The sequence below is a fragment of the Lagenorhynchus albirostris genome, chromosome 6 (assembly GCF_949774975.1).
Source record: "Lagenorhynchus albirostris chromosome 6, mLagAlb1.1, whole genome shotgun sequence".
In the NCBI taxonomy this organism is placed as follows: Eukaryota; Metazoa; Chordata; class Mammalia; order Artiodactyla; family Delphinidae; genus Lagenorhynchus; species Lagenorhynchus albirostris.
This window is the reverse complement of record NC_083100.1, coordinates 27,914,030-27,936,275: the sequence shown is the minus strand read 5'-3', so window position 1 is coordinate 27,936,275 and position 22,246 is coordinate 27,914,030. Positions and strand designations below refer to the sequence as shown.

Sequence of the window (22,246 nt, the reverse complement as noted above, 5' to 3'; positions counted from 1 at the left end):
AGAGAACTTTAGCGCTGTAGAGACTGCTGAGCCCAGAGCCCTGGATGGAGAGTGCGCCTGGCCTCAGAAACCTTTAACCACACTGTCCAGGTCGCGGTGGCTAGTGGTCAGCGCGCGTCTGGACAGGAGGGAACTTTCGGACACTCCCCGACGACCCAGAGCTTCCCTAGAGACAGGGCGTTGGAACCTGGGACAGAGTGGAGGGAGGAAGAGACAGTGTGAGTCCGGGGTGGCGGCAGCAGCGCTCTGGATCTGTCGCCCTCGGATCCCCCGGGCTGCGGGACAGAGAGACTCGGAAGAGGAGCGCGAGCGCCTCCCCGCCGCCCCTGCAGCCACTCCGGACGCGCACGGATCCACTGGGCGCTGGGGCCGCGAGTCAAGGCCGGGACTCGAGCAGCTCTCCCCGGAAGTAGCAACCAAGGCGCGAGCCTCCGCGCGGCAGAACGGAGGCCGAAAGGCACGGGGCTCGGACAGCCTGGCCCCGGGCATCCCCGACTAGTGGCCTCGAGCCCGACACCCCAGCTGCGCCGCGCTCCCGGCCGCAAGTTTGCCTCGCGCCGGCCAAGTTGCGAGTGTGAATCTTTCCTCGGGCTTCGGGAAGAGTGTCCCTGTTCCTCGCTCGGGCTGGCTCGGGTATGGCCGGACCCCACCTCTGGGGGTGGCTGCTGCTCGGCGGCTGCCTCCTCGCCAGAGCCCAGGTAAGAGCCCCTGTTCCACGGCACCTGCTTCCCGGAGCCTCCGGCCGGTGTTCAACGTTAGGGCGGCCGAGACCAAGGCGCGCGCGGGCGCTGACGCTTACACATTCACGCACTAACATACTCAGAGAGAGACAAACACACACACAAGTGCACCCGGCAAGGTTTGACAGGCATTTAGTGGAGCTGCAAAGATATGCTTTAGGTGAATGATGTCCTGGGGGTGGGCACTATTCCGACCAGCATCTTGGCATCTGCAAAGTAAGAGGATATTTATGAACAACGGGGTTCTGGGTCAGGAGGGTTGAGAGGTGAAGAACTTTTCTTACTCTTAGTCTCCTTGATCCCCGTTTAATTAATTCAAATTATTTTTTGTCTGCTGGCAATTTACCGTCCCCCCCTTTTTTTTTTTTTTTTTGCGGTACGCGGGCCTCTCACTGTTGTGGCCTCTCCCGTTGCGGAGCACAGGCTCCGGACGCGCAGGCTCAGCGGCCGTGGCTCACGAGCCCAGCCGCTCCGCTGCATGTGGGATCTTCCCGTACCGGGGCACGAACCCGTGTCGCCTGCATCGGCAGGCGGACTCTCAACCACTGCGCCACCAGGGAAGCCCTACCGTCACTTTTGAGAACTTAAATTTCTAGGATTGTTAGTGACCACTGTCTGAAAGGATAATTGACTCTTCCTGTTACAGAATCACGTATCATTAAAGCGAGGAGACTAGATAGAAAAATACATATAACTTGTTAAAGCTGAGTTATGTTTAGACTAAATGGTACTTGTCATTTTCGTACTGCTAATATCGTTTAGAGATTTTCTGGGTGATCTTTCACAATGGACCCTTTCTAATGCGCAATTCATCCTCACATTTTTTTGAGTCAAATAAAATGTAGGATTTACACTCAGCTTTTTAGATGAGCTAGAAAGAGTTGCTTGTAGTGTAATGCAATTTAAGAGCCCTGTAACTTTAAATGGAAATCAACGTTATTTCTCTTTTCTGTTCGGGAGGGGGCGCACTTTGACCGTCAAATAAAGCCCCAAATTAGGTTTTTTAAATTCTTTCCCCATGAGAAAATTAAGGCATTAATTTATGTACTGGTACTGTCTAAACTTAATACTATGTTCTTGGCTTTCAAATGGCCAGTTTAAATTGTTATTCTAAACGTGCAGGTTTTTTTGTTTTTTGTTTTTTTTTTAACCACATAGCTACATACGTTAATAGAAATAGGTATTCTCCTAAATACTGGGCTTTACGTAATATGACCAAGATATTTCAAGTGAACTTAATATGTTAAAAAAATCAAACGATGTGTGTTATACATTGACTAATAAGATGGTCAGTGAATGCTCAAAAGTAGAGTATGCTCTAACCTGAAAAATTTCACCAAGGTAACAGAAGGAATTATGAATGAATGGAAAAACTCTTAAGAATTTGGTGACAGTTATAGAGCTCGGGTGATCTCTAATATATTTCCTGCATTTCTCTCTCATAAGATATTTGTATAATATGCTTGAAAACTCCACTTCCTTGTATAAGGGACAAGTGACCTCTAGCCATTTATTTTATTCAGCGTTCCAGATTACTTTTTCTAAGGAAATAGGAAAGTACAACGGAGAAGAAAATCACTGTGCGATTATGGGAAGAATATTTAGCTTTCAAAAAAACAATCAGGACATTGAACGCTTTTTCTATGATTTTAAACCAAGGTTTCTCAACATTGTGGGCCATATAATTCTTTGTTATGGGTGCTGACTTGTACATTGCAGGATATTTAGCAGCAGTCCTGTCCTCTCCACTAGAAACCAGCAGCAGCTCCCAACCCCGGCCTTGTGGTAACCAAAAACGTCTCCAGCTATTGCCAAACGTCCCTTGGGAGGCAAAATCGCCTCTGGTTAAGGCCCATTGCTTAAAACCCATTTCCATTTATATTTATAGATTAAGAATTATGTGAAATGAGTTTGTGATAATACGTTACATTTCTGGCACTCTAAACAAAATCTGAAGGTTACATTAAAGTGATTTACGTTGACACGCTGACACCTTCTTTGATCTTCAGTTTCTTCATTCCCAGCAAAGACACATATTAAAAAATGTAATATATTGATAGAACAACAAAGGAAACTCGTCCAAGCAGAATGAGCTTGTGTAGAATAAATGTTTACTATCTGGCAAACATTGGATTACATTACACAATAGGCAACATAGGCTAGTACTTGCAATTGTTTTAAATATCCCTGTGGTTTTTGGTTGGTGAAGATGCTGCCTTTGCCTCAGTGCACAGTTCAAAAGCCATGAATTCATGCATCAGGCATCATTGAAGAGCCCAGCAATGCAGTTCCTAGAGTCAGAGTGAGGACAACTGTGTGAATACGTGTAGTATTTTCTTTATTGGAGGGTAAAACCTGAGAAAGGTAACAGGGTGGGGAAGCAGGATTGGACAAGGAGAGCCTCAGACTGGGCTGCAAACCTGACAAAGTCTTGGCCAACCCCATGGAGAGCTCTGGGGCAAAGGTTGCCCATCATAGGCGTCCCACATGGTGAAGAAATGGCCACGTCCTGGTTCTTCCACTGTGCTCAGTCATCGGCTAGGGTTTTTTGTATGATTGTTGACTGGGATCCAGAGCTGAGACAGATGCTTGAAAGCACTGCAGCTGTCAGCCAACTGCACTCCTTCCAGACAGGTAGCTGGTTCCTTCTAGAAGGACTGTCTCAGTGGTGTACCTCCATGGCTGTTCCCTCCCTTACAAAGTTATCCAGGAAGAGCACTGGTTTTGCTGGGTTTGAGAATGGGCTGACGCCACGCGATGCAGGCACCTTCTCCAGGCTCCAGGGCTGCAGATCAGTGTGGCTCTCAGACAGTGTGTGAGAGGAAGTGAGTACAAATCCACCACCACAACTGGGAAAATTTCCCAGGAGCTCATGACATACTGAGTGGAAGTTCAGCAGTTCTATAGAGTACCAGGTGTGAGCAGATGCCAACGCAGGGCAGGTTTCGTGTTCTAGTTATTACTCATTTTTGCCTGAGTGGAATCCCAGCACCACCGTGGACATTCTGGTACAGGGGAAGGAACACTGGCCTGGGGGCCCGGAAAGCTGCATTCAGATCCCTCCTCTGATAACATACAGCCTCCTCGGGCATGAAACTTGATCTCTCCATTCTTCCTCTGTGCAGTTAGGAGGATGGGCTTTACTGACCTTCCAGTGTGACGATTCAGGGTCTCCTGGAAAGTCAGAAATCTCTTACTGGGTGGGAAGAAAATGATGACCACATACCACATACTGTGGTAAGCACTTTATCATTATTTCCTTTAATTCTCACAGTAACTTTATGAGCTAGGCACTGTAAATTGTTCACGCTTTATAAATGAGAAAATGGGGCTAAGAGATGTTATGTAGCATTCTTGGGTCACACAGCTAACAAGTAGAGTAGCCATGAGTCACACGGGGCCTTCTGCTCCTGAACCCACCCCTCAGACGGATGCCCTCATCGTGGAGATCAGCTGGGCACTGATTAGCTGGATGATGTATACACACATGCTCTTTCTCAGCAATATCCACCCTGGGTCCACCCAAGAATTTCTCACACAAGTCCATAATGGTTATTGCAGTAATTCTGTGGTGTTAGAGAGCTGGGAACAATCTGGGTGTTCAGTGGGGTAACAGGCAGCAATAAAAAGCAACGGATTCAATGTGCACAAAGCAGCATGAATGAGATCCTTAAAATAGGCTGAGATACAGCACAGAAACAATGAGATGTATATTACCATTTACGTACATTCAAATACATGCACATAAAACAGCAATACATATTGTAGCAACATATTTAGTTAATATTTTGTATATGTATTTCACGTAAATGGTTGTGTATGGGAAGGTAGAGAAGGAGGAGTGGGGTATAGAGATACAAGGGGATAGATAATCAATCAAATAAACCAACATGCTGTATTGGAAATTGTGGTGATAATAAATGGAATTACCAACAAGCCATTATTGGTAGACTTAACAATGAAGACATAGGGCTTCCCTGGTGGTGCAGTGGTTAAGAATCCGCCTGCCAATGCAGGGGATACGGGTTCGAGCCCTGGGCTGGGAAGATCCCACATGCCGCGGAGCAGCTAAGCCCGTGCGCCACAACTACTGAGCCTGTGCTCTAGTGCCCACGAGCCACAACTACTGAAGCCCTTACACATAAAGCTGGTGCTCCCCAACAAGGGAAGCCACTGCTCCGCAACAAGGGAAGCCACTGCAACGAGAAGCCCGTGCACCGCAACAAAGAGTAGGCCTCGCTCGCCACAACTACAGAAAGCCCATGCACAGCAACACAGACCCAACTTAGCCAAAAATAAATAAACAAATAAATAAATAAATAAAATGGGGGCAATAATGACATTTATCTCATAGAATGTGAGAGTATTAAAATTAAAAACATATAAACAACAAAAGCCTTAAGGTGTCTGATAATGAAAATGTCAGCTCTTTCCTTCTATCAGCCAATTAGTAAAGAGCTTTTTAATGGAATGATTATTAGATTGAGATAGTTTCTAAACAAGATTGGGGGTAAGTGAAGGCTTTTCAAAGGGGTGTGTGTGTGTGTGTATGTGTGTGTGTGTGTGTGTGTTTGTATGTGAATTTTGCAAGGCTATTCCCTCTGCCTGCAACACTCTTCCGTCTATTCCTTATGCTTTCTTTTTCAGAACCCAACTCCTTCAGATAGCAATAGGACATTTTATTCATAATGCTGATAGATTTTATAGTTTGCCATTTATTAATGAGTCCTTGATTAACATCTATCTCCTCCTTTGAAGAAGTCGTTCTGAAGACAGTACAGCTAATCATAAGGCAGTTGCAGCAGTCTTATAATCACTGGTGTGTCCTTGTAGAAGTGGAGATGCGGGGAGGCAGATGGATTCGAGAGGTAGAAGGTACATTCAACTGAAGGAAGAGTGGGTTGGGGCAGGTATCATCGATGAGTTAGATCTTTAGATAAGCTGAGTTGGTGGAGCCTGTGAGATATTTAGGAGATGGTTGGATATTGGATTATGGAGTTTAAGAGAAGCTCTGGATTTAGCATCATCCCTTTTTAAATAGGGAGTACTTGAAACCACATGAAAGAATGATATTCTCAGTGAGAGTATCGTGGAATTAAAAGGGTTGGCTAACTAGTTTGAAAAAAGACATGCAGATTGGTTTTCTATAAGATTACCCCTGAATTGTAAATTCACAGGGGAAAAGGGGCTAATAAGCAATTTGGAACCCTCTGTGACAATTAGCATGGTGCCTTTGAGTGGTAGTTCTCCATAAATGTTTGATTAAGGTAATTTGTATTTCTTTTATTCATCTTCTTTGATCCCACTTGGAACTCAAGTCTCTGATCATTTACTCCAGTTTTTTTTGTTTTTTTTTTTTGCGGTACGCGGGCCTCTCACTGTTGTGGCCTTTCCCGTTGCGGAGCACAGGCTCCGGACGCGCAGGCTCAGCGGCCATGGCTCACGGGCCCAGCCACTCCGCGGCATGTGGGATCTTCCCGGACTGGGGCACGAACCCGTGTCCCCTGCATCGGCAGGTGGATTCTCAACCACTGTGCCACCAGGGAAGCCCTACTCCAATTTTAATTGAAAAAATGTCATTCTATTCTAAGGATCAGAAATGACTGCCCTGGGTACAAATGATGCAGTGGAACCTATATCTGGTCACAAAGATGGAGGAAAGAGAGCTGCTGGTAAAGCAACCCTGAGGGAGTTGGGTGTTTCCAGAGATCTCTTGTCTTAATAACTGACAAACTAGCAGGCTAAATGTTGAGCTTGCCAGTTAGTCTACTGGATGATAGAATTTTATAGACTCTCAAAGAAAGTAAATCATGGCTTTCTGGAGGAAGAGGGAACTACACAAAATGGTCAAGATTATGGACCTTCTAATCGGAACTGAATTTGGAATCTGTGTTTCCTATTCTCATGCTATTACTTATCTCAAAAACTCAGTTTCTTCTTCCCAAAAAATGGGGTGAAAAATAGGAAAAAAATGGGATGACCTAATGCAAGTTATTTTTTTTTTGACATGTGTATTACATGAAAACCTCAGGAGAAGCATTTAATGTAGTGCCTGTAACAGAGTTTGCTCACTGTACGTGTCAGCCATCAGTGTTGTCGTCATCATCATCATTACCATAATTTCTATCACATTTTAAATTAGTTATTGTTGGTATAGAGAATCTCTATTATTTTTATTTATTGATTCATACCTATGAAGTTTATTCCTGAACAGTAACAATTTTCTCCAATATCTGTATCTGTTCTTTCTTTTTTTTAGAGATAACTTCTATTTACAATAATAACATTAATAACAAACAGTTACTGAGCATTTCATCTGTGACTGTGTTTTACCGTCATATTATTTATCTCAGATTATAGCCCAATAGTGTAGATTTTATTTTGTTCACTTTGTATAGATCAGGACTATGAGAACTAGTATTTCATGAATTTCTAGAAGGTACATCTTTTTTGTTTTGAATACTTTATTTATTTTATTTTTTTGTAATTTTTATTGGGGTATAGTTGATTTACAATGTTGTCTTAGTTTCAGGTGTACAGAAAAATGAGTCTGTTATACATATACATATATCCACTCTTTTTTAGATTCTTTTCCCATATAGGCCATTACAGAGTATTGAGTAGAGTTCCCTGTGCTATACAGTAGGTCCTTATTAGTTACCTATTTTATATATAATAGTGTGTATGTGTCAATCCCAATCTTCCAATTTATCCCTCCCCCCCTTTACCCCTTGGTAACCGTAAGTTTATTTTCTACATCTGTAACTCTGTTTCTATTTTGTAGATACGTTTATTTGTAGCCTTTATCTGTTATTTCTTTTTATCTTTTTTCTTACATTACATTCGCTAGAAATTCCATATAAAGTTGAATGATAACAGTAATTATTGTGGGCATCTTACCTTGCTTATTACTTCAGTGGGATGCTTCTTTTTTTCTTTTTTTATCATTAAGTATGATAGTTGCTCTAGGTTTTTAATAGAAGTAACATCATTGCTAATTTTGTTAAGTTGTTAAATGTAAGGCTAGTATAGAACTTTTGAATGACAACATGTATAATTTTTAAGTCACAAATGATACGTTATTTCTTTAAAAACTGTCATATTTGTTGTATTGAGCTCCTGTCACAGGTATTGGACTACTTGAGGGCAGGAACTGATTCTTAATCATTTTTCTAGAGTGAATGGTACCAGTAGATGCTCATTAAATATTGGTAAGTGTTTTCATAATCATAGGTAGAAGGATTATTATATATTGCTTCTTAAATTAGCAACTAAGTCAAATACTTTTGTTATTATGAGATATAGGATAACAAATTCAAATGTCTAGCAAACAAACAAAAACGTTGTTATTTGGCCAACTTTTCAGTCCCTTGTCTGCCCTCTCTCAAGAATTTCCCTGGATTCTTTCCCCTGTATGCATCACCAAGTTAATTTCCAGTTTGTCCTCTAGATATCAGCTCATGTGTACCTTATTCAGGAAAGCCTGGCTTACCCAGTAAGGCAAAAATGTCCTTACAATAAGCTCTCAGAACCCTGTATATCTTACTTTCTCTTGTAGCATTTTTCAGAGAGTTGTAACTTAACATTTTCTGTGATCATGGTGTAATTACTCTTTCTCCTTTTCTAGACTGCACTTTTCATGAAGGCAAAGGCTGTACTTGTTTTTGCTCCTTTTTATATCCCAAATGGCCAGCACAGAGCAAGGAATCATAAACACCACTTGAATAAATGAACATTTAGTCAAGTAAAATAAACATTTCTCCGTAATAAAATGTAGTTCCCAAGTTTTCTTGGTCCTGCAGAGATTATGAATATTTTGGTTGATTGAAATGGCATTAATTACACATTAAAAATTGTGTTCTGATTTTAAATTAAAAAATACTATTTGGTCAAATATTTATATGAGAAGATTGGAAGAAACTTATATGTATAATTAAGGTAATTAAGGTAAAACTGCCTCTCTTTTATGAAACCATTTACATCAAATTGCAAACTGGCTGAAATTTCCTAGATGAGAATAGTTTATACTGCTTGTCACTTTCCTTACTTTTATAATCAGGTTAGTTCTGTTTTCCATGATAAACAGTTTCTCAGTGGGCTTCCCTGGTGGCGCAGTGGTTGAGAGTCCACCTGCCGATGTAGGGGACGCGGGTTCGTGCCCCGGTCCGGGAGGATCCCACATGCCGCGGAGCGGCTGGGCCCGTGAGCCATGGCCGCTGAGCCTGCACGTCCGGAGCCTGTGCTCCGCAACGGGAGAGGCCACAACAGTGAGAGGCCCGCGTAGTGAAAAAAAAAAAAAAAAAAAAGTTTCTCAGTTATTTTTTAAAATACATTTTTTTTGACAGCAGAGACTGTATTTAACAATGCAATTTTGTGGCCATGAGGTATGCCTAAGCTTGAATATTCTTCTGTTTACACTGTAATAGAATCTGCCTTTAGCAAGCCACTCATGCATGTAATGAGTACCAAGGCGGGACTTCTCCTCTCAACATATATTCTGGCATCTCATTTCTTAGATGAATAAAGTCTGTAAGACACAATATTCAGAAGCTTTTGGTAGTTATCTAAACAAAACTTAAGCACAATTTCATGTTGATTAATTGAGCTTAGAGATACCTAAAAACTGGAAGAAATCGTGAGTAGATACGTGGGGCTTTCCTGCATCCTCAAGAATGCCTTTTAAAATCATTCCAAAGACACAGCATACTTCTGTTTCCCATCAGATTGGTAATATTTAGTTATAACATTTTGTTTGTGAGTTTATTGCATTTCTTACCACTCATGGTTATAGTGTAGTCTGAGAGCCACATTGTACCCCTTGACCTACCCCCAGGCAAGATCCATGGCTTGAATTTCTTGTATGTCTACCTTTTGCCACAGTATCTTTGCCCTTGGGAGGATTCAACGAATACTGTTGAAATAAATACTCTCAACAGTCCTCAGTGCTAAACCAGAACAATCAGTGTAGAATGAGTAGATGACTGGCCGAAGGCATTTCTGTGAATTTGAGGAGCTGCCCCCAGTGAAAATTCGTTTTCCCCAGGACTTTTTTTTTTTGCGGTACGCGGGCCTCTCCCGTTGCGGAGCACACCGGACGCGCAGGCTCAGCGGCCATTGCTCATGGGCCCAGCCGCCCCACGGCATGTGGGATCTTCCCGGACTGGGGCACGAACCCGTGTCCCCTGCATCAGCAGGCGGACCCTCAACCACTGCGCCACCAGGGAAGCCCCAGACTTCTCATTTTTAATTCAATAAAATTGCACTGCATTACTAAGTATTATGTTCATTGTGCAGGTTCTGAAAGTGGTTAAGAGATGGCTCTGTTCTCCAAGGAGCTTTCACTCTATGGGAGGAGACAAGATTGCCACTACTGCAAAAAGGAGCTCTTGGCCTCTGCTCATGACTTCTGTCTCCCCTCCCTGCAGGATCTGTTCCTTTTCCTTCTTTCTAATATATCTTGTCTGTCTTTGACTTCCACATTTTTGCAGTGTGAATGGTAGATACTCAACTAGAGCTGGGAAAACCTCTGCCAAAGGTTTCTTATGTTCAGCTTTTTTTTTTTTCTTTTTCTTTTTACTTCACTAAGTTTATTTTGGTCGAATATATTTAGAATGTAATAAAAGTATAGGCTTGGTGATAATAGCAGTAGTAATAGTTAACATTTTTACAGTGTTCACTATATAAAGGCATTTAATTAGGTATCTCTATGCATTATTTTCTTTAATCCTCACAACAATCTTATGAGGAAGGTAATGAGCATTTTTATTGCCTCTCCAAAATCCACTCCATTTCTTACCAATTTTGTGGCAAACAAGGACAAGCGGTAGAGTAAGTGAAAAAAAAATGCAAAACTGAAAATCCCTGCCCTCATGAATTTTACGTTCTCCCATTCTCCTGAAGCCTGCTCTACCTATGGAGTCAGATATGCGCACCAAGAAATTTCCTTATGTTATCTAGTTAAGCGTATTGTTGGCACAGTCTTATGCTGAAATTACCTAAGATCTGTGCTTTAATTCTGTAGATATGGGAAAACAAAGAATAACTTACTTATTAACGTCTTCTCATTAAAATTTCAGCCATGCTAGATGACTAAGTTCTAGAGATTGGCTATTCAACACAAGGCCCATGGTTAGCAATATGGTGCACTTTTTTTTCCCCCTTAGCTTTCTTAGTTTTTTTTTTCTTGACACTTAGTGCACTTAAAATTTGTTCAGAGAGTAGATCTCATGTTAACTGTTCTTACTACAAAAAACCGAAAACTAACAAAAGGGTCAGAAGTACACTTTGGCAGATGTTGGCTACATCTTTTATTTTGATCATGGTGATGGTACTAGGAGTATTTGCACATGTCCAGACTCATCAAATTGCACACATTAAATATGTGCAGCTCTTTGTATATCAATTATACCTCAAAAAAGCTGTCTAAAAAAAAGGTATCCTAGGGCTTCCCTGGTGGTGCAGTGGTTGAGAGTCTGCCTGCCGATGCAGGGGACGCGGGTTCATGCCCCGGTCCGGGAGGATCCCACATGCCGCGGGGTGGCTGGGCCTGTGAGCCATGGCCGCTGAGCCTGTGTGTCCGGAGCCTGTGCTTCACGACGGGAGAGGCCACAGCAGTAAGAGGCCCGCATACCGCAAAAAAAAAAAAAAAAGTATCCTATCTAATTAAAAAAAACGAAAACCGAAACAAAAAACCCCATAACTTTTTATTCATGACAGTTCCAATCGGCAAGTATTGATACTCTGATGGTCTCTCATGCACCAGACAATGTGATAGTCACTGGAAATATAAATATAGTGAAATACATGCTCACGTTTACAAGCAGAGCACGTTCAGCATTTTTGTAAATGTTTCTAAATTTGAGTTAATGTTTAAACCAGCCTTTGAGTGATGATGGTTCCTTTCGGAGAGGAAATCAACTTGACAAAACATCTTATTGTTGAATTGTAGCCTCTTGTGTCTCTCCCCCTAGTCTCTCCAAGGTTTGTGTCCCAAGTTACCCTGATCTCTCACAATGTTATCAAATATAGTACCCCCCTTTTTGCCCTTAGTGGGTTAAGTTTTGTTGGTTCAAAACCTCAGGAGCTCCCCCGGTAAAATGTGAAACTGGCTCCTGTACACAGAGGGGAAGGAGAGATGGAAGAAAGAGGCAGATCACTCCACATTGGTAGGTGGCAGGTTTAATAAGCAAGGGAACTTAATATGAAGCTTGTCTTGGGCAGCAGCAAGATGAGTAGATCTCCACACTCACCTGCCACCATCTTATAAGTTGATATAGAGGCCTTACCTAGGTTCAGTCACGTGTACCATCCAGATGGTCTCAACAACATGTTCTCTCAAGGCTGCGTCCATGAAAACAGCTCTCACTGTGGGAACAGTGGACAGAGTGTGCATTCCAAGGGCAGGGGCGGGGGTGAGGAGCCTCTGATTGCCTGGGTCCAGCCCTCGGCTCTACCTGTGGTCATGTCCTCTCAATGACCTCCCCCAGCAGTTTTACTTTACCTACAGTAAGACCATAGACTTTCACTTCTTACTTGTTCAGAACCCCTTTATCATTCCCAATCTATTAACTAAACTGCTCAATACAGCCTACCTTTTCCTCCTTTTTTCTCCTATTATTCACTCAGCTATATAAGAACTGTTACATCTTGGCCTCCTCTTTTTCGTTCATAAAACTAGCTGTTGTCTGATGGAAAACTAGCTGTTTCTGATATCATTATATCAGAAATTAGGGAAACCAAAGTTTTATTCACACCTTTTTTGAGAGGCCTTAGAACATTGTTTAATTTACAAGTTCTCATTGTAATTTTTCTTTATTCGCTTAATAAACATGCACAATTTTTATAGCTAATGAGTGCACAGTGTTTCTACTATGTGAAACTTTACCTTATAGTTTGTTGACCTATTAATGGTGATTTTACTTCATTGCTTTTGCTCAAAATTATTCTCTTCACTGCTGATGATATTATTCTCTTCACTGCTGATGATATTATTCTCTTCACTGCTGATGATATTATTCTCTTCACTGCTGATGATATTATTCTCTTCACTGCTGATAATACCAAACATGTTAATTTTCCAAGCCACTACTCTTTCCCAGGATCCTACAGCTGTGCCACATGACAGATGTGTTGCCTGGGGTGGTAACACCAATTATAAATGGAATATTGGACACTGCAGTTTGGCCTGTAGTGTGATTTTTCTGTAACTCAAATTCTGGTTGCCTACTGCCTGAAGGAAATGATCTTGATGATTTGTTGTGTCCCCACAAAGGTCAACACTGTGTGTGTGTGAGGAGTGGCTAATTTATTTATTATTTTATTCTTTTTTATATTATATAATGTGATTTGCAAAAAGGTGTACAACTTGATGATTTAATATCTCTATATATCGTGAAATGATTACCACTGTCAAGTAACCCATTCGTCACCTCACATAGTTATCTTTTGTGTGTGTGTGTGTGTGTGTGTGTGTGTGTGTGTGTGTGTGTGTGTGTGTGTGTGATGAGACCACTTAAGATCTAATCTTAGTGGGAATTCCCTGGCGGTCCAGTGGTTAGGACTTCTGGGTTCAATCCCTGGTCAGGGAAGTAAGATCCACAAGCTGTGCAGTGTGGCAAAAACAAACAAACAAAAACTACTCTCTTAGCAAAATTCAAGTATACATACAGTATTGTTAACTCTAGTCACCATGCTCTAGGTTAGCTCCCCAGAGCTTATTCATCCTATAACTGGAAATTTGTACCCTTTGACCGGCAGCTCCACATTTTCCCCACCCCACAGCCCCTGGTAACCACCATTCTAGTCTCTGGTTCCATGAGTTTGACTTTTTAGGTTCCACATATAAGTGAGATCATATACTATTTGTCTTTCTGTCAACACAGTTTTGATAGTGCTAATTATTGTCTGCTTTCCTTTCCACATGAGATGGACTCTGTCATAGTGCAGCACATTATCGGACAGGCTTGAATGACAGAATCAGTCCTGTGTGAGAACATTTCCTTGGGAGACAGGAAACTTGGCTTTTAGTGCACATTTTACTATAACTGAGCTGGGTGACCATAGATAAGTGGCTAAACTCTGGGTTTCATTTTTTATTTGTAAAGAGTAGAAGGTTTTGATCTTTAATATATTAGGGATTCAGACGTTTTCAAATTATCAATATAGTTTTAACTTTTAGAAAGAACTTTATTGAAATTAGTATGTAAACATAATAGGAATCCAAGACAAAATCTGCCTACATTCTCATTTAGTCTTTGGCTATGCACATATCCAATGAATACATACTTTCAGTTATGTTATAAATGAAACTTTATATGTTACTTTTTCATTTGACATACGGTACATATTTTTCCAAAAAATGACTTTTTTTTCTGTTTGACACATACTTTTCCTCCTTCTTTCCTCTCACCACCATTCCACCGTCCCCATCCCACTCAGGTAATATGTGTCCTTCCACCTTTTTCTCCATAACTCATTTGATTGTATAAAATATAAACATATATGTAGGGGTGAAATAGCATTTTGTTGATGGTTTCCTTTGCTGTACAGAAGCTTTTTAGTTTGATGTAGTCCTACTTGTTTATTTTTGCTTTTGTTGCCTTTGTTTTTGGTGTCAAATTAACAAAACAAAACAAAACAAAAACACCTGCCAAGACTGATGTAAAGGAGCTGACTTTGTATATTTTCTTCTAGGAATTTTATGGTTTCAGGTCTTGCCTTCAAGACCTTAATCCATTTTGAGTTTATTTTTGTATATGGTGTAAGATAGTGGTCCATTTTCATTCTTTTGCATGTCCAGTTTTCCCAACACCATTTATTGAGGACACTATCCTTGAAAATTAGTTGACCATATATATGTGTGTTTATTTCTGGGCTCTGTTCTGTTCCATTGATCTTGTATCTGTTTTTCTTCCAGTACCATACTTTTTTGATTACTATAACTTTGTAATATAGTTTTAGATCAGGAAGTGTGATGTCTCCAACTTTGTACTTCTTTCTTGAGACTGGTTTAGCTATTTAGGGTCTTTTGTGATTCCATACAAATTTTAGAAAATTTTTTTCTATTTCTATGAAAAATGCCATTGAAATTTTGATAGGGATTGCATTGAATCTGTAGATTATTTGGGTAGTATGGACATTTTAACAATATTAATTCTTCTACTCCATCAGCATGAAATATCTTTCCATTTATATGTGTTTTCTTCAATGTCTTTCATTAATGTCTTATAGTTTTCAGTGTAGAGGTTTTTCATATCCTTTGTTAAATTTATTTCTAAGTATTTTATTATTTTTGATGCAATTGTAAATGAGATTAAAAATATTTTTCTTTCTGATAATCCATTATTAGTGTATAGAAATGCAACAGATTTTTGTGTATTAATTTTGTATCCTACAACTTTATTGAATTTGTTTATTAATTCTAACAGTTTTTTTGGTGGAGTCATTAGGGTTTGCTATATATAATATGTCATTTGAAAATAGAGACAGTTTTACTTCTTCCTTTCTGATTTGTATGCCTTTCCTTTCTTTTCTTTCCTAATTGCTCTGGCTAGGAATTCCAGTAGTATGTTGAATAAAAGTGGCAAGAGTGGCCATTCTTGACCTTAGAGGAAGAGCTTTCAGCTTTTCACCTTTGTTTTGTTTTTAGCAAGTAATTAGGTTTATTTTTTTCAGGTTTCTATTGACTTTATTTTTTAAATTTTTTATTTTATATTGGAGCATAGTTGATTAAAAATGTTGTGTTAGTTTCAGGTGTACAACAAAGTGATTCAGTTATACATAAACATGTATCTGTTCTTTTTCAAATTCTTTTCCCATTTAGGTTCCCTGTGCAGCGTTCCCTGTGTTATACAGTAGGTTCTTATTGGTTATCTATTTTAAATATACCAGTTTTCCATAATATATGGGTATAATGTTAGCTGTGGGCTTGTCATATATGGTCTTTATTATGTTGAGGTACGTTCTCTCTGTACCCATTTTGTTTAGAGTTTTTATCATGAATGGATGTTGAATTTTGTCAAATGCTTTTTCTGAATCTATTGAGATGATCACATATGACTTTTGTCCTTCATTTTGTTAGTGTGATGTATCTCATTGATTGATTTGCAGATACTGAACCATTCTTGTATCCTTGGAATAAATCCTTTGATCATGATGTATGACCCTTTTAATATATTATTTAATTCAGTTTGCTAATATTTTGTTGAGGATATTTACATATATGTTCATCAAGGATATTGGCCTGTAATTTTCTTTTCTTGTAGTGTTCTTATCTAGTTTTGATATAAGGGTAATGCTGGTCTCGTAAAATGAGTTTGGAAGTATTTCTTCATCTTCTATTTTTTGGAAGAGTTTGAGAAGGATTGGTATTAATTTTTCTTTAATGCTTGGTAGAAGCCACCGAGTCCTGGACTATTGTTTGTTGGGAGGTTTTTAATTACTGATTCAATCTCCTTACTAAAATTGGTCATTTCAGATTTTCTATTTCTTCCTAATCCAGTAGTGGTCAATTGTATGTTTCTAGGAACTTATTCATTTCTTCTAGGCTGTTTAATTTGTTGGCATATAACTGTTCATCATTTAAGTTAGTTTCAATCAAAGCCAACAGATTTCTTTTTCCTAACTGGACTAAAATTTAATCTTTAGTAATCAATATGGAAAAATTGCATAAATAAGGGACTTTTGCTCAACTAGCTGTTAAAGCTTATGTATGGCAGAAATAAATACTTGGGTGTAGATAAAACTTGAGAGAGAGTAAAAGTGTACCAGTTTCCTCATTTTCCAGAAAGGTTAAGGTCAAAGGGCTAACTAAACATTTACCCTGGAAACTCAATCAGGAAGAAAGTTAAATGTTAGAATTGTATAGTGGTAAATCCAAGATTAAAAAAATACCAAAGAGGAAGGTATAATTTACAATAAATACATAACTGATATACAATTGCATATGACTAATAACATAGTACTAATATTTAAAGACAAGTAAAGGACAAATCCAATTAAAATACTACTACCCAAAGCAATCTACAGATTCAATGCAATCCCTATCAAATTACCAATGGCATTTTTTACAAAACTAGAACAAAAACTCTTAAAATTTGTATGGAGACACAAAAGACCCCGAATAGCCAAAGCAGTGTTGAGGGAAAAAAACGGAGCTGGAGGAATCAGGCTCCCTGACTTCAAATTATACTACAAAGCTACAGTAATCAAGACAATATGGTACTGGCACAGAAACAGAAACATAGATCAATGGAACAGTATAGAAAGCCCAGAGATAAACCCATGCACCTCTGGTCAACTAATCTATAACAAAGGAGGCAAGGATATACAATGGAGAAAAGACAGTCTCTTCAATAAGTGGTGCTGGGAAAACTGGACAGCTACATGTAAAAGAATGAAATTAGAACACTCCCTAACAAACACCATACACAAAAATAAACTCAAAATGGATTAGAGACCTAAATGTAAGACCGGACACTATCAAACTCTTAGAGGAAAACATAGGAAGAACACCCTTTGACATAAATCACAGCAAGAGCTTTTTTGATCCATCTCCTAGAGTAATGGAAATAAAAACAAAAATAAACAAATGGGACCTAATGAAACTTAAAAGCTTTTGCAAAGCAAAGGAAACTACAAACAAGACGAAAAGACCACCCTCAGAATGGGAGAAAATATTTGTAAATGAATCAACGGACAAAGGATTAGTCTCCAAAATATATAAACAGCTTAATGCAGCTCAATATTAAAAAAAACAAACAACCCAATCCAAAAATGGGCAGAAGATCTAAATAGACATTTCTCTAAAGAAGACATACAGATGGCCAAGAAGCACATGAAAAGCTGCTCAACATATCACAAATTATTAGAGAAATGCAAATCAAAACTACAGTGAGGTATCACCTCACACCAGTTAGAATGGGCATCATCAGAAAATCTACAAACAACAAATGGTGATGAGGGTGTGGAGAAAAGGGAACCCTCTTGCACTGTTGGTGGGAATGTAAATTGATACAGCCGCTATGGAGAACAGTATGGAGGTTCCTTAAAAACTAAAAATAGAACTACCATATGACCCAGCTATACCACTACTGGGCATATACCCTGAGAACACCATAATTCAAAAAGACACATGCACCCCAATGTTCATTGCAGCATTATTTACAATAGCCAGCTCATGGAGGCAACCTAAATGCCCCTTGACAGATGAATGGATAAAGAAGATGTGGTACATATATACAAAGGAATATTACTCAGCCATAAAAAGGAACAAAATTGGGTCATTTGTAGAGACATGGATGGATAAGAGACTGTCATACAGAGTGAAGTATGTCAGAAAGAGAAAAACAAATATTGTATATTAATGCATATATGTGGAACCTAGAAAAATGGTACAGATGAACCAGTTTGCAGGGCAGAAACTGAGACACAGATGTAGAGAACAAACGTGTGGACATCAAGGGGGGAAAGTGGCAGGGGCTGGGGTGGTGGTGTGATGAACTGGGAGATTGGGATTGACATATATACACTAATATGTATAAAATGGATAGCTAATAAGAACCTGCTGTATAAAAAAGTAAATAAAATAAAATGCAAAAATTAAAAAAAAAAAAGAGGGCTTCCCTGGTGGCTCAGTGGTTGAGAGTCTGCTTGCCAATGCAGGGGATGTGGGTTCGTGTCCCGGTCCAGGAGGATCCCACGTGCCACAGAGCAGCTGGGTCTATGAGCCATGGCCACTGGGCCTGCGTGTCCAGAGCTGGTGCTCTGCAGCGGGAGAGGCCACAGCCGTGAGAGGCCCCAGCCGTGAGAGGCCCGCATACTGCAAAAAAAAAAAAAAAAAAAAAAAAAAAAAAAAGAAAAGAAAAGAAGTAATACAGAGATATTGTATACCTTTCACACATTTTCTCCCGTTGGTAACGTCAGTCATAACTGCAGTGCAATATCCCAAGCAGGAAATTGACATTGATATAATCCACCTACTTTATGCAGATCTCACTGGGTTTACATATACTCATTTATTTGTGTATTTTGTTTTATACAGTTTTATTACATGTTGATGCACATGACCACCACCACAGCTAAGATATAGAACAGTTTCAGTACAGGAATCCCTCCTGGTACCCTTTTATGGCCACAACCACTTCCCTCTCCTCTCTTCCCTCCCATGCTCCCCCAATAACTGGCAACCACTAATCTATTCTCCATTTCTATAATCATTATATGACTCTTAAAAGAATTAACTGTGCTTTGATTCTAATTATTAATTGGAGGTCTATAAATACCTACAATAAATTCATGTGGTTGAAATGAAAGAGAAAGAATGAATAATAGGTGTGCAGGATGACAGCTCTATGTGATCACATTCCTAATGCTGTCATCTTAACTGTTACTGAGCCATGGTGTAGATAGACACATTTTATTCTTTAAAGAAATTCTTTTTTATTAAAAATTTAAAAAAATTTTGTATTGTAGTTGATTTACAATGTTGTGTTAGTTTCAGGTGTACAGCAGATTCTTTTCCCATATAGGTTAATACTGAATATTGAGTAGAGTTCCCTGTTCTATACAGTAGGTCCTTGTTGATTATTTTATATATAATAGTGTGTATATGTTAATCCCAACCTCCTAATTTATCCCTCCCCACCACTTTCCCCTTTGGTAATGATAAGTTTGTTTTCTATGTCTGTGAGTCTGTTTCTGTTTTATAAAAAAATTCATTTAGATACATTTTATTCTTAAACTGCTTTTAAGTTGCTTCTCATATGAACAGGGTCATGGGGAATTTTATACAGCCAAATGTGCAGAATGGCCTGGTCTTCAGATTTAGTTCTGGGTTAGAGGTCAGTTTGTGAAAGGATTATAAAACTTGAGAAGTATGGACACTTTTGTGGTTTTTATGGTATTTATGCTTGTATTTTATACATATTGCTTGTTTTTCTTTGAATTAAAAAAAGGACAAATTGGGGGAACACTTCCATAGCTGGTGATTGAATTAAAGGTGGGTGGTTCAATAATATTTTCCCCCAAACTATCAGTTTATTATGGCAGATTCCTGTCTCTATTCTAACTGAATATTACAGACAATACATTCTAAATAATTAAAAACATGTTTCATTTTCAAACTCCCTTTACAATATAAAAACTTTGGCCACTCTCAAGGGAATCATACTCTTGAGAGTGACAGCAGCATTTAAGAATGTAAAATAAAACATTAATAGGTATATATGAACTCTTTTGAGGCCTGTGTGAAAACATGGATTAGAGAGTTAATAAAATGGATTTATTATTTGGCAGTCAATTCTAGAGTATACGAGAAACCCTAAATTACAAGCAAAATACTTTATATTAGGCCAGCTCATCCTTCTCATGGACTATGGAAAATAGAGTGTCACCTCCAAGGGAATTCATTCTCTTTAAACGTATTCTTTCTTAAAATTTATGTCCTATGAGCTGATTATCAGCCTCGCTCTGAGGGTCAGCAGCTGTCCAGATCCCATTCCTCAGCAGAATTCAATAAACATATTCTTTTAATCCTTTCCAAATTACAGTCTAATTTGATATATGAATGTTATAGTAACTTTCTAAGAGGACTTTTAAACATTAAAGAAACTTCACTTTATGAGAAACGTTTTTGCAAAATTATAAAATAATCATATTTGAACAATTCTCACTTACCTTTGTTTTTTACAACCACCTTGTGGCAAATCTTCATTTACTAGAATGAGGTAATGTTTTTACATATTGTGTTTTTTAAAATTAGGACAACATAATTCTTTTTTGAAAAATTAACTTTTGAGATAATTGTAGATTCACATGCAGTTGTAAAAAAAAAGTGCAAAGAGAACTGTGTATCCTTTACCCAGGTTCCCCCAGGGTAACATCTTATAAAGCTATAGCACAATACACAGCCAGCACATTAACATTGATACAGTCAAGATACAGAACATTTCCATCCCAACAAGGATCCTTCCTGTTGCCCTTTTATAGCCACACCCACCTCCTTTCCACTCTTCACTCCTCCTCAACCCCTGGCAACCGCTAATCTGTTCTCCATTTCTATAATTTAATATGTCTGCTCTTTTTTTTCTTTGCTTGCTAGAAGTTTATCAACTTTATTGCCTTCTCAAAGAACCAGCTCTTTGTTTCATTGATAATCTATATTGTTTTGCTGTTTCAATTTCACTGATTTCGTTTTTATCTTTATTGTGTCCTTCCTTTTATTTTCTTCGGTTTTATTTTATTCTTGAGGTGGGAGATTATGTTGTTGATATATGACTTTTCTTCTTTTGTAATATAGGTATTTAGTGCTATAAATTTCTCTCAGCATTGCTTTATCTGTGTCCTATACATTTTGATATGTTGTATTTTCATTTCCATTCAGTTCAATGCATTAAAAAAAATTTCCCTTAAGCCTTTCCTTTTTGACCCAAGGATTATTTAAAAGTGTGTTTAGTTTCCAATGTTTGGAGATTTTCCTGGTATTTTTCTCTTATTGATTTCTAGTTTGATTCCACTGTGGACTGAGATCATATTCCGTATGATTTCAGTTCTAAACTTGTTGAGATCTGTTTTATGGCCCAGGATATGGTCTACTTTGGTATCTATTCTGTGAGCACTTGGAAAGAATATGTATTCTGCATTGTCGAGTGAAGTGTTCTATAAACGTTTATTAGATCCTCTTGGTTGAGTTGTATCTTTGTTGATCTTCTGTCTAGTTCTATCAGTTGAGAGAGGAGTATTGAAGTTTCCAACTATAATTGTGGAATTGTCTGTTACTTCTGTCACTTCTATCAGTTTTTGCTTCACATGTTTTTCTCTTTTTTGATGTATACACATTTAGGATAGCTATGTCTTGGGAGAATGACCCTTTTATTATGATATAATGTCTCTCTTGGTCTCTGGTAGTTTGCTCAGAAGTCAACTATCTGGTATTAATATAACTGAGGAAATGGGGGCATCTCTTTGTTACCGCTCAGTGGAGGTAGAAGTTGAGTTTCCCCAGCCAGCATCTGTTGCACTCAAGTTGGAGAGTTCCTTGTTACTGCTGGGTGGGGGTGTGAATCCTGCTCCCCATGTAGTCTTCACCAACACCACAGTGGGGTAGCCTCATTGTTACTAGACTGACTCTCCACTAGGTCTTCTCTGACACCACCCCAGTGCAGGGGATGTAGGGGCATCTCGTTACTGCCAGCTCGGGGTGAAAGTCTAGGCTCCCCATATAATCTCCACTGATACCAGGGATGTGAAGGGCCTTGTTACAGACCACTGTGGATAGGAGTACCGACCCTCTACTTTGCTCTAAAACCACTCTGGGGAGGGTGTAGGGACCCCTCCTTACAGCCTGGCAAGGATGGAAGTCTAGGCTCTCCACTTGGCCTTGGTAGGTATGGGTTGGGGTAGGACTGCAGTTTTTCTGTGGTGTTTGGCTTGGATTAAGCTGTTATTGTCTAAAAGTTTTCTGTCTTGTCAGGCTGCCCCTTTCCTTTCTTTGCTATAGAGAGCAGGGT

General features: G+C 39.2%; 1 protein-coding gene across 1 annotated transcript in view; it reads left to right on the top strand.

Moving 5' to 3' along the window:
* Positions 1-444: 444 nt before the first annotated feature.
* The window catches only part of PTH2R (parathyroid hormone 2 receptor), a 104,264-nt gene continuing 82,462 nt past the window's right edge, over positions 445-22,246 (top strand). Inside the window, exon 1 of the mRNA XM_060151316.1 lies at positions 445-698. Within this exon, the coding sequence (XP_060007299.1) occupies positions 636-698 (63 nt within the window). The 5' untranslated portion in view covers positions 445-635. The remainder of the gene's footprint in view (positions 699-22,246) is intronic.